General features: G+C 34.9%; 1 protein-coding gene across 3 annotated transcripts in view; it reads left to right on the top strand.

The window, feature by feature from the left end:
* Positions 1-560: 560 nt before the first annotated feature.
* The window catches only part of pb (homeobox proposcipedia), a 71,179-nt gene continuing 57,564 nt past the window's right edge, over positions 561-14,175 (top strand). For 2 of the 3 annotated variants that reach the window (XM_036361509.2, XM_036361508.2), the window contains exons 1-2: positions 562-1,122; positions 5,925-6,612. In XM_036361509.2, the coding sequence (XP_036217402.2) occupies positions 6,108-6,612 (505 nt within the window). In that variant the 5' untranslated portion in view covers positions 562-1,122; positions 5,925-6,107. Of the gene's footprint in view, positions 1,123-5,924; positions 6,613-14,175 lie in introns of all 3 variants that reach the window. The other variant, XM_070105853.1, reaches the window with a different exon arrangement.

Genomic DNA, 14,175 nt, shown 5'->3' with positions numbered 1-14,175 from the left:
TGGTGAACGCATTAAAAGTCGCAAAGAGTAGCAAAATAATGCCAAGCAAGCTTCAGCGCACGGCAATAAAAACTAATATGGTCAAAAGTGAAGAGTCCAACAAAAAGCATTGCCACAATGATTGACAGGGTGATAGATAACACAGGCAGGCGACGGACGGCGGACAGCGGCGCTGGAACTGAAAAAAGTTAGAAAAAAAAGTTTGCGAAATGTGGAAAGCGAGCAAAGGAATGTGCATAAAGCGAAATGTCAAAAATGCCCGCGAAATATAGAAATAACATACAGGTATACGTAGGTGCTATCAAATACCAAAACAAAAAGTCGCGAGAGAGTAAAAACTGATTTTAAAAAAGAAACTCTAAATGAGAAAGGTGAAAAAATTGCGAACGAAAAACGTTAGCGAATAAACTAAAATGCCAGCACATAAAATCAACATGTACAATTCTCGACAGCAACGCTATTGCCACAAGGCCACAATGAGTTGGGCGACAAAGCCACAAACAATAAAAAATACACTACGAATACAGCTGCTAGCCAATCAGAAGAGCGGAGAGTTTACGCGGCGCTTTTGTTGTTGTTTTACGCTTTGCTTGGCGGCGGCGCTGTTTGATGTGGTTGAAGGCAGCAAACTCCTCCTCCAGTGGTGAATGTAAGCATGGCGGCAATGCGCATGTCCGGCTGTTAATGTGCGTTTCGGTGGATACCAAAATGATGGATGGCAACTGCCACACAAAAGCCACTCCCCACAACGGCATTTCAGTGGATGTTTTGTTGTAATACAGTGAGACCGTTTGGCTGGCTGGCTGTGGCTGGTGGGCCCAAGTGCATGCAGCAAGTATGAAGTGGCGCTTAGTGCGTCCGGTGCGATTGGATAGAATAGAAGTCGTTTGCATGCAAGCGAGCAGTTGCGGAAAGTTTTGTGATAACGGCTTGGCTTATATCTTTTATGTAAAGCCAATATTCGTGTATGCGATTTGTACGGAACACATAAATACATATATGAATGAATATATGTATGTCATATTATAACGGAAATACAGTAGCGAATAAAATTAATAAATAAAAGTTTTATATGCAATTGTGACGTAAATTAAATCAAAGTGCAGCGGGTGAATTAAAAATGTAAGGAATTCTGTAATCAAACAGAAAAAAATGTAGATATACCGCTAGATAATAAATCTTGTGTATAACATTGTGTGTTTACAGAGGCAAATATACATTTGTATGTTTTTATATTTCTGCTTGCGCTTGAAAACTTGACTAAAAAATGTGAAAAGTATGTGCCCTTAAAGAGGTTATGTTGAGTACTGCCTAGTCATTGCATTTCAAGCACCAAATCTGTTATTTCTTTAGAGAACATTTCAAATTTCGGAGTGAAAAAGTTTCTAATGGAATATATCAGCCATCAGTCAATCGGATACGGCTACAAACCCGTAAGAACTTCCAATTGTTGGCAGAAAAAAACATAAAGACAAATTAAAGTGATCTACAGAAGTTATCTTTCAAGCCATACCATCCATGAATCAGCTGATTTGATTATTTCTGTTTTTTATTGATTATGATTCACTACAGAATTAGCGTTTTATGTTCTCAAAAATCAAAAATCAGAATATGGAACAATTATATAATGTTACCATATAATAAGATTTTTATTTCTTATCGAGAAAAGAAAATGCTATATATTTTATTATATAAGGTAATCTTCTGCTATCGGATATAACCAAGATATAACCAAAAGTCGAATTTATTTTCAATATGAGTCGTTTTTTATTTTGCATCGTAGACTGTAAACTTATGAAAAGTGATGTTACGCTATTTTGCATTTTAGGTGACAATATACTTAATTAAGAACTATAAAGGAATTTCAGAGTATTACAAAATTATGAATCTTCTCTAAGTTTGGCTACAAGACAAATCTATTTTTGTTGCAGTTTTTTTCTAAATTATTTTCTATTTGTTTTCAAGAATATATAAATTTTGAACTACTATATTTGAAAAAAAAAAAAAATTAGTCAACAGGGTGTGTAAAGACGTCATATGGGCAAACTGTCACCAATTTTACATACCCTGGTTTAATACCAACTGTTTCGGACACGGTAAATGAAAAGGTTATCAAAATTTTAACCCGGACTGTGCACAACAAAAACGATAAATTTGTACAATATGTAAACATGTGTAACTCTCCAAAATAAAATAAAAACCAACACCAGTAGCAAGAACTTATCGCAATAGAAAAGAAGTAAACAATAACAACAACAACGAATAACCAAAATATCATCCACCATTGTTGTCTTTACCAGTTGAACCGGTTTCTCATGTATAAAGAAGTGTGCGTGTGCATGCGTGTCGTGCTGCAGCAAGTGAGCACTTTCTTCAACAAAAGATAGAAAGAGAAAGCAGAGCATATGACAGTTGCCGAGCTAAAACGAAATAGCAACAATAAAATGCATTGCAGCCTTTTACCAAGTCCATGCAAATTCCAATTGCATTTTCCACTAGCCCTGTAGGAAATCGCACGTACTTTTATTTTTAATGTGCATAGTTTGGCCGGTTCAATACTAGCCATGACCTAAATCTCTGTGAGAGGATGCATATTTTTTTATGTAATTCCAAAATTTTTAGATTTAAAATTTGAAAGTTTAATTTTAACTCCAAAATCAGATTTGAAAATTGCTAAAATATAAATCGTTTAAAAGTGTAAGTTTGCCGACTATTGCTCTAAAGTGTTGAAGCTAATACCTCCGCGCGCGATCTCTAGTCGAAATGGTAGAACACGAAATACGCAAGCGAAAATATGTAAATTCAAAAATTTTTTATTATAAATTTGTGATTGATATTGTTTTTCTTCAATTCGGTATTTGGGAATACAAACTCGAAATTTATTTTTTATTAAGATTTGCGTGCTTACAAATTCAAAATTATTTTTTATTAAATCTACTTTTTTTTGGAGAAAAACATTTTGTCATGTTTTGATTACAGTCGTCTATTGAATAGTATTAGCTCCTATAATCCATTATGGTGAGATAAACACTTCACTTAAGTACACAAATATCTATCATTCAAACAAGTTTTGTTATGGAAGAACCTATTTCTTATTTAATATATTATTTATTTATAGCTGGGTGGTGAAAATTTAAGCGTTATTTCCAAACTTGGTTTCACCACGCCACTACTTTAAGTTGTTTACGCACAAATTCAATCTTTGATATTTTTCATACAGGGTGCGTAAAAATTCCCGTAAATGGGTCGCTCTTGTCAGTTTCTACTCTCTATTTGTAGACACTTGCATTAATTCATTGACAATTGCAACCAGCACGAGTTGTTGTTTTACATGATCGACGCACGTATGTATGTAACGCATGCATTTCGTTAGTCGCTACAAGGCTACAACAAAACATCAACTCTCCAAACATCGAACCACCCCCAAACGTCTCCAAAACGTTTTCATTTTGTCTCCACATCTTGTACTCTACAAGCGTGTTTGTCATTGCCATGCAAGTAGTATCCGTTAACCCTGTTACCATTGTCGTCGTAAGATGTTGTCGCAAACGCTGTGAACAACATTTTCTTTGTTTGACAAGCTGGCTGGCAGCTCGTTGGCCGCCGCAAAACTTAAGCTTTTATCGCGCTATTTGTTTGGCACTTGTTCGTTCGGGCGTCGTCATAGACGCCAAAACGGGTGTCATAGTGATGGTAGTTGGTGTTGGTAATTGTGGATAATGGTGGTCTGCTTGGTTTCGTTGCGCTTCAGTAAACAATACGCCATTCTGTAAAGTGCCGCCCCGTTCGGCTTACTCGCTGTCGCGTTCGATTTTAGTGAGTGGTTTTACTATTGAGCAGAAAATGATAAAAATACATGCAATTGTATAAAATTTGTTGGTGCAAACCAACTTCTTTCAAATTCTCAATCTTCTTGAAAGCTCAAGAGTGCTAGTTATTATAACAAAGTGGCCATATTGTGAATAGTATTTCAGAACTATTAGTGGAAAATATGTAAGAAAAGAAAATATTAAAAAAAAAAAAACTATTAAGAAGATTAAAGTAATATACGTACGAGTATATGTACATACATGCTTATATATATACACGACACAAATATCGGTCTTTAGTTCTGCTCATTATTAACCTTATCAGCTAAAAGTTTTGTTTTTTGTCTTGCCCAATGTTTGACGGTGGAAGAACAGCTTAGAGAAAAAATTGATTGAAACTAGTATTGAAAATATATTGTATATATAAGTTTGATATATTACAATCTCTGATCAGCCTTGATCAGCACATCAGATCGATATCGTAATATTCGAGCCAGCAATGATCTCAATGTAAGTGCGATAAAAAATCTAGTAATGACTAGTAAAACGTCGTAATACTATATTATGAAACACCAAAAGAAGAACAACTTTATGGCTAGGTGTGTCGGATAACTCTAGTAAAAAATGTATGAGAACACTCTAAGGAAACCAGTATTGCCAGCTTTTGGAATCAGAATCGATGCGTGAATGCCGTAATCGATTATAAGTTCAACTACTCTGCAATCGTAGAGTTCTATGAACAGAATAAGCCTACGTATTATATAAACAATATTTGTCATATAAGTTCTCTTGGTAAAATTACCTCAAAATGCCACATCCGTTATAAGTGGATCAAAACAATCCAAACCTTCTTCAAGCTCTATATATGTACTTAGAGTGTAATATATCTTAAACATGAGAAAAAAACGTTAATTTTGGGGTTGTTCCCTTTCACAAATAAACATGTTGCCATACAAGAACTTGATTTTCGTCGTTCAGTTTGTATGGCAACTATATGCTATAATGGTCCGATCTAGATTTTTTTTGTAGTGTTGCCATAGACAATCATGCCAAATTTAGTGAAGATATCTTTTCAAATTAGAAGGTTATTCAGACAATAATTTGATTTTGATCGTTCAGTTTGTATGAAAGCTAGATGCTATAGTCGTTCGATATCAGCGATTCCGAAGAATGTATAATTTCAGATCAATATCTGAAAAACTGTAAGACTAGTTCGCGTATATACAAACAGACAGACGGACATGACTAAATTGACTCAGCTCATCACGCTGACCATTTATATACCGTATACATACATTTTAAAGGATCTGCACAGTTTCCTTTTGAGATTCCGTGATTTGATGTTTTCTTAAATGTTGGTTAATTATTGCCATTGTAAATCGGTTAGTATACGAGTTTAACTCTCAAAATCCGGTGAAAATTTCAATCAAAATTTCATTTGTTACTGAAAATTGTTGATATAGAATCTTGACCTAGGTCTAATATGAATAATATGGTATATAATTATATATTAATTATCATCTGTCATATTGCCGTTAGTGTGGACATATGATATATGTGTTTAAGTGAGCTAACTAAATTAAACTCAGTTTAGTAATTTAGTGAAGCTTCCACCAAAAATGGCTACAATTTTACACCTTCATTTTTTGTGTTTGTGGAGAGTTTCGGTTCCGCCTAACTTATTCCTTTATTATTGCTAATTATTTTGTTAAGTGCTTAGTTTTACGTGATGTAAATTTTAATTGAAATGAACATTCATATTAATCACATTTAACTAATATTAATTTTCGGTTTGCCTTTATACAATAAATTCAAAAACTTTGGTTTACAATTTAAATCTGATCTGAAATGGGTGAGACACCTGATGACTACGTTAAGCTCTCATTACAACACAGTTAACAAAATAAACAATATATGATCATTAAGCATTTGGCCAGAATGAAACCAGTAGCAAAATACAAATTATATACTTGTACATATGTCCATAACACCACACTAACAGCTCCGAGTCAGGCTTAAATCGGTGTGGGATAGCGAAAATTCATTAGTCATTTGTACAAAAATATTGATTTCAGATGATTATAGCATTTTCCATTTTTATCTCTCTTGTTTCAGGTGAGGCAGTACAATGGAAATCACACAGCCACGAATCTGTTTGTACACAAAATTTAAGTGATGATTTATAAATGAATGTGGATACTTCTAACATTTGCTGTAGTTTAGTGTAGTGTAGTGCTATTGTGATAACTGAGTAACTAATTGGTGCGATCGATTAACAACTGTTTTGTGTGTAGAAAAATGCAAGAAGTGTGCAACAGCTTGGACCCCCAAATGGGCGCACAAATCAAATCCGAATCGCCATTGAATGCGCTGCATGTGTCCACGGGCCAGACGATAGTGCCAATAGTGCCGGTGGCACCGACGGTGGTGCCCGTGTCGGTTTCAGCGCCGGCGCAAATGCCTCTAGTGCCACAGCCACCGCCGCCGCCGCCATCAGCGGCCATGCTTGTCAGCAAAATGGGACCGACCAACTGTGATAAACGTGTGACCGCTGCCGATACAGCGTACTGGATGGCCGCCTCCGAGGGGGGTTTCATCAACTCACAACCGTCCATGGCTGAGTTTCTCAACCATCTGAGTCCGGAGAGTCCGAAGATGGGTACACCTGTCGGTGGTGGCGGATATCCGGTTGGCGTTGGTATTGGTGTGCCACAAACGGCGGACGGCATGGATTCGGTACCCGAGTACCCATGGATGAAGGAGAAAAAGACATCGCGAAAAAGTCAAAATAACAACAATCAAGGTAAGTGCTTAGTAGCACGCAAAGTAAAGCGTAAAGATTAATTACTTTAATAAAATTGCTTTGGCTGAACAGAGCGAGCTGGTAATGAGGGCAAGCTTCAAATATATACTTGTACACACATATGTATGTAAGTGTCTATAAATGAGTGTGACGCAAGTACATACATACGCTTAACTGTTGCATGTACTAGCCTATGTACATGCTATCCATCAATAAATCAGAACAATATACACTAACATAATAATCATAATAATAACAACAAATACGTGGTATATGTAGTTGCAGCAACTGTATGTTGCCTAAAATCGTGCCCGGCGCCCAATCCGCTTCGCAGTCGGTCTAGAATTAAGCCACAATCGATATACGGCCAACATTGCTCCTCCATGCATAGTGATCAATGATGAGGTAACTGACGAACAGACGGTATCTTTGATGAACCGTCAAAGTATTCAACATTTAAAATATTCCCAGTCAACTGTCCGATCCCATTGCCCAAGCGACTGTACGCAGTTCGTCAACGTTTTGGTTGGTTGAGGTTGCACGGCGGCATTCGGCAAAAGATCTGTTATTTGCGATCATTTGTAACAATTTTCGTGGCTGCACACGTGAAGGTTGCGGCTGTGGCTGTGGCTGTGAACGTTCAATTCTGCTGCTGCGATCCCGACCTAACTTCGCTTGCGCACAGAATGTGAGCGTTGTTCGTGCCTGTGTATGTTAGGTATCTGAGCGCGTTCGTATTTTTACTTTCTTAAAATTATATTGGTATCAACATATTTATTCTTTAGACGCGCTGTTTTTTGACGGAAACATGTCGACCAATTACCGACAACGATGTACAGTTTGTATTTGGGATTGTAGGTACGAAATTATGTATGAATAACATATGCTTTCGAGGATTCAGACACTAAAAAACAAAAACGTATATACACACACAAACATACATATATATATATACTATATATGCACAAAAAAATAATAAATTACGTGTGGAAGCCAACCATCCATCCGTTGTTTTTTCACCGCCTTGCGATTCGCCCATCCCGCCGTCAGTGACCGACGGGCCGGTCTTTATTACCGCTCGGCTGTGAAAGGCAATGCAGTTACCAACAATTCTCAATTCTTTAACAACTCTTCAATGGGAAGAAAATATTTGCTACCAGTCAGTTAGAGCGACGGTTAACTGACTTTGGCACAGTACCCAAGTCTTCCAAACTTCATTGTGTAAAGGGAAAAAGAAAAACGGCCTGCCACAACCTGAGAAGCAGGAAAAGGCCGAGTGCGTTTGCAACCTGTTATTTGGATTCATTTGTCAAAATATTTTGCTGTCTCCCTATTTTGCTCTGGGGTTGGCAAACGCAGAAGGAAAACACGCTGTTGATTTTGACATTGCTGCTTTGGTTTGTAATCCAAAGCAGAAGTTAAGTTTAAGGTTGCACCAATGCATGTTTTTTGCGCAAAGAAAATGAAAAAAATGTCATGCCTAGGAAGCACACATATCATCGGTTCTACACATATCCTGCAGCATTTAAAATGGTTTTTCATTACCACTGCTCTCACATAAAATCACATGAAATATTTTTGTATGCGAAGTGTGTTTATAGTATAAATATGTATACCTACTATTTATATTCAAAAAAGTAATAATAATATTTTACTCTAAAATTTTTATTTTCTGATACGAAATTTTTAAGCGTCTTAGCTATTCTTCTGTGATATTTATAGAGACTGAAAACTGTTATTTTCATATACATTTTTTTTTTTAAATTTAAATATTTCATTTGCTAAATTTTTTAAGGACTTTAAAAAGTGTGCCTTTTGGTATCGAAACACATTTATTACTTATTTTTTTTTGGATCAGTCAGGAAAAGAGGACTTTTCTTTGGGGGTTTGGTTTGAGAACACATATTATATGGTTCAGGAAGTGAAAGCTTTGAATATGGTCAAAATGTCTTACAATACCTATTTGAGAGAACTCACAATATCTTAGGAAATATTGATGCCATTAAGTTCTTTCTACGAATTTCACAAATACATAGACATATGTCCTCCAATTAAATAGTGAAACACTGAATTTTCTAATCTAATAGTAGACACACTATCACTTCATAGCTACGTAAAACCAGGGGACCAAGTGTTTTGTCACTTTTGATCGATCTTTATCAATTTGAAATACTAAAGAAAAATTTGCACGATTTAGTCTTATGCTCGTTTGCGCAAATCTGTAGGTCGACAGCTGAACTTTTCATGCACCTCGAACTTATTATTTTAGAATTGTAAAAACCAATCGAGTGTTTTTTTAAGTTATTTGGCATCCGAAGGGAATACGCTTGTCGAAGCTTGTCACACTAGTGGCTACGAATTTCTCAATATAACGGTATACAAAATAAGGATCTTGCTCTGATTTTGGTAGATCTTTACTGATTCGTCTGTATATCGGCAACTGACATGAGAGATTTCTGCCTTTAATTTTTGAGTTGCCTGAGAACAGTTTACCGAGTAAACATTCGCCTTATAATTATTTTAATTCACCGTTAAATATGATCTGACAGAAAATAAAACAACTCAAAGTCAATAATATAAAGATCAACCATTGTATAGTAACTGTTAATAGTAAGTAACATTTGATTTAGAATAAAATTCATCTTCAGAAAATATCAGAATAAAACTTCTTCATCTTTATAAGAGATTTCCTCAACTAAATATTGTGCAAATTTTAGCACTAACGAGTTGAGTTGGAGTGTGTAGAATAAATACTGTTAAGTGCGTAATGCAACTTGTCATTCTCCTCCCGCGCACGTACGCTTACACCAACAAAAAACATTAGCACACATATACAGTTATGCCTACGTCGTGTTCGCCTTTCACACTGCAGGGTCAATATATCTTATTTAACGAAATACACACGAACACTTGTGTACACGGAATTTGGCTGCTGTGGTGGCAACGCGCACGCCGAATCTCACCTACGAATAACAGGCCAACAACACTACGTCGCGACCTTACGTCGATGAAAAGTGGCTAAATGTGTGTATGCGGACGGACAGACTGCCTGCTGAGCGGGATAAATTACAAATGATGTTAACAAAGTGCATGAAGTTGTAACACTTATGCCTGTAGCTGTGTATATGTGTGTATGTATGCTCGTTCAACAGTTTAATTTGTTAATATTGTCAAATTAATTCATTGTGCGTCGACAAGTGCGATGAATAAATATGTGCATATATATGTTTGTATGTACAATACATACGAAAGGGAATATGTTCATATGAATTGAACTATTGTTTCCCTTTAGAACAAAAGCAAGTGTTACATCCTATAATTAGTAACTACAAACAATAAATCTTAATAAAAAAATGAATATATGTGGATCCTAAAATAACGGTATTTTACCAACGTTTTCCAGAAATTTTTGAATGATAAAATATGTTTAATATAATTTCGCGTTTCTCCTCCTAGATAATTTGTGGATTAAATTATAACTGCGTTATTGCAACGACATTCCGACAATTATATTGTGACCCAATCGGTTGTAACATACATAAATCGGTTCATATCGGAAAAATTATTATGATCTATTAATCGAATAGACCCTTTAACTTTTTTGCATATGTTATATATGACTCTACCTACCCAATATTTGAATTTAAGTGTTTCATGTACAGGTAAATACTGTGTGGGAGCTGCTTTTGTCTCCATCTTCCATCATCAATCGTTCAAAATAGATTACGTCGTGGATGCGGAGATATTCTTCGAATTACTCAATATCTCCCAGTCTCTATTTTCTTTTGCCGATCCATTACTAGTCATATATATAGTTATCACATCATCATGATTAATATTATAGCCTTCATTATTGCCAATGATAATCTGCCGCATCATTCAGAACTTTAAGATAGTTTTAAGCTATCTGTCAGAAGAACTCGACATATTCTATACTGTTGATACTGGTTACAGACTAATGAAAGAGCTGTCAATCTTCTTAATGGGTTATATCCACAATCCTGCAAGTTAAAAACAAGGCATTTCTGTTATTATTATTATTATTATTATTATTATTATATGAAGAGACGTTTTATTTAATAAATAAATAAAAAAATGTATAATTTCAGAATTTAATGTATTTTAATAGCTCCGAAAAAAAGCGTTTGGCGATGAGGCAGATTTTTCTGCTAAAAGCTATCTGAAATCTAAAAACCAAAAAAAAATAATATTACTATAGATGTGTACAGGCAATGATCGAAGGACTAGTCAAAATTTAGATTTTTACAAAATGACGGTATATCAAAAATTTACACTTTTGATTGGCTTAAAAAATCGACATTATCATAAAATATCTTATTCCTTCGATTATTACCTGACAAACATATCTAAGAAGGTCGTAAGAAAGTTGTTGAAGTCGATCGGTCCAGCCATTTTAGATAATCTTTTCTCAACGACTCTGGAAAAAGCGTTTGGAGAAAAATGAGTTTTACACTAAGTTGGAACTTCTTACAAATACGCTCATATCTTCAAAACTATTTGCCGGATCCACTTGAAATCGCGTTTCTTATGTTCTTCATATTAGAATACCAGAATCTTAGCATATGAATATAAATCATTCCAAATAATTTTTGTGGTTAATTCTTTAATACAATTTTGAAAACCCTGTCTTTAATATGTATTGACAATTACCTCTTACATATTTACGTTTCGAAAGATTTTTTTGGCAGCTTAATTTTCTAAAATTAACTCATAATATTAACAAATCTTAATTTTATTTAAAGTTAAACAGAAAACAAATGAATGAATAGCCTTATTTACGAGCCGATTACAGCTCCACAAGTCTTCAATCTCTTTCCCCTAACACGAAAATGATCCAAAATAGCACAACAACATTGCGGTGCGTATCAAGAGTCGTTAAACGGCACATAAACACGGCCATAAACTTAAGTATGTTTGCTGAGGATGATGCAAAGGAGGAGTTTGTAATTCAACTAAAGCCACGAACAGTGTTAGAAACATACCAAATACATCGGTATGCAATGCAACAAGTTGAATTAAAATTATTTTGTTTAACATTTATTCGCCTTTCATCTTTAACCCACATTTTGAAGCAACATTCATTACAATATGCTCTGTCTATATGAGTAGAAATAACGAATTGCCTTTTATTGGCTCTGCGAAGGTAAGCAAACGATTCTGGACATAAGGCACACATATAAGAGTATACATATATGTATGTATGTATGTGCATATGCTGTCGAAACAATATTATATGTGCTTATGCGCATATCGAGCGCCAGCTGTGGCATCCACCCACCGAGCATATGTTGCATACGTGCGTCTGAACCACCGCCTTTTATAGCGATTCCTCGTCTCCTCATCGCGCGGCAGTGCGTGAATGTCCTGACAAAAGGCCCTTAACTACCACAACTCTATTCAAAATATCATCCGTTCGTCTATACGAACGCTTATAGGTTCGTCCGAATGTATAATGTCTGTATGTTGCCGGTTGAAGCGCCTGGCCTGCTTATAAGGCGAGGGAGAGTAAAAAAAATCCGGCGCGCGCTTTTAAATCCACCCCCTGCGGATTATGATTATAACAAACCATTTATCATAATATTTATGTTGATGCGGCGCACTTTTTCTCAATGAAGTCGCAACTTCGTCTCTACTCCTTGTTACGAGTATTTTATTAATTTTATTTATGATGAGTCATTTGCACGTTTACAATTCTAACCTTTACGGTTGAATTCATTCAGCGATTTTTTCATGTCAGATTTCATTGTGATTTACTAGGTTCAAGAGTGTGTACATACACTGGTTTTGATGTTTTTGAATATGATTATTGAACTTGACTTCAGCCTTCAACAGAGTCGAGCTGCGTATACACATACATGTCTACATAAGTCATCAATGCTGTCACATATTTTTTATGGGCTTATGTATTCAAGCTGATGCGATTAGCACGAGTTTTTTATGCAATTGTCAAAATATAAAACTATAGTATTTTTTTAATTAACATAAATCCCGGTTTCCAAAGCTGAGACATGGAAATTGTCAACATTCGATCCTGGTTAACCTTCGATCCATACGATTATGACAGTTTTCTCTCATGATGTTGTTTGGAGTTCGTTGGACAGTAAAAAACCCGAGTTCGTGAAGTCTTGAAATCAAGCTTCGGCTCCCGGAAGTCTTTTTATACTCTTGCTATAAAAATTTGACAGTTCGTTTCGTTTATGAAGTGTGGTGTTACCATCCTATCACTATTGGTTGCATGTACTACAAAGAAGATATCTTGAAATGGATGAATATTATTATTGAGTTTCCTAATAATTACAGTTTTTTTGAAATACATATTTTTTTTTGGAAAATTCCTTAATATTTTGCTATCGTGTTGTGTTCGAGTTACGAGTATTGTCAACCAAGAACATTGCTAAAATTTCGAAAAGCTCTAAGCAAGCAATTTGGACTTATGTATGTAGTATAACATAAATATGTAAGCAAACATAAATATATCAAACAAGATTATATAGCAATAAATATACCTTCATCTCTCTGGAGGAACTATTAACATTCCGAATTATTCATCTCATATCGGACCAAGGCTACAGTGAAAAAATAATAGTAGAAACCCATTGGAAATAGGAAAGAATATAAAAAAATGAAAAGAAAAATAGTTAACAAATAATGAGAGAGGAAAGGGCTGGGTTTTGCTTGCGTTTTAAGGGTCAAAACTATTTATCTCCGCATCCCGCAAAACTACCAGTCCTATGGAAAAAAAAATATATGACATATTACCTCAAAATGTATGTGAAAACTAGCTTTGTGATTTTTATTTTTATCTTTGACGAAAAAATCTAATTTTGTTGTAAACGTACTTAATTATGCCCCAAACACACTGCTATTGTTTTGTTTTAAAATATTTCACCTTATTTTGATCGAAAAAGCCCCTAAATTTCAAACTAAAATTCTCACGTCGAAATCTGTTTTTATAAAAAGTCGGTGCGCCTTTTGTGAGTTGAAGTTTCTACTTTCGGACGGTGTCTACCTCAGATGGTGTAATAATGTATAATACTATGGTAGTTTTTCTCAAAACATGCAAAGAAATAGACCCGCAAAACGATTGAAACCGGATTTTTTTATTTAAACCACCTGTGTGTCATAGTATACACTTTGCTACGTGAATCTCTTTCCACTTCATGTGGAAATAGAATTGTTCTCACAATATGCTGTGATTTCCGCATAAAACTGGGATTTAAATTTTTTTAGATTTTTTAGTTCTAATAAAAACGTTTTTTAGACTTTAAAAGAAACTATAAGAATTTTCGGACTCTGCATTTAATTTTACCGTAGAATTGTATAAATGGATTGTAGCAAGATTTTTGGCTATAAGCTAGTTGTAGTTGTTCATTTGAAGACCATAAAATATTTTGTTTTTTGTAACTACTATGGTGATGCCAACTTATTTACATATTATAAAAAATGTTCAATAAGAGGTTGAAACAAGAGTAAGCGATGAGAGAAAAATAATACTATTACCTAATATATATAGTGTTTACCAAAATAATAATTTTACGTATT

The sequence above is a fragment of the Bactrocera oleae genome, chromosome 2 (genome assembly GCF_042242935.1).
Source record: "Bactrocera oleae isolate idBacOlea1 chromosome 2, idBacOlea1, whole genome shotgun sequence".
Taxonomy (NCBI): Eukaryota; Metazoa; Arthropoda; class Insecta; order Diptera; family Tephritidae; genus Bactrocera; species Bactrocera oleae.
The sequence above is the reverse complement of the archived record's forward strand: the minus strand, read 5'-3'. Positions and strand labels throughout refer to the sequence as shown.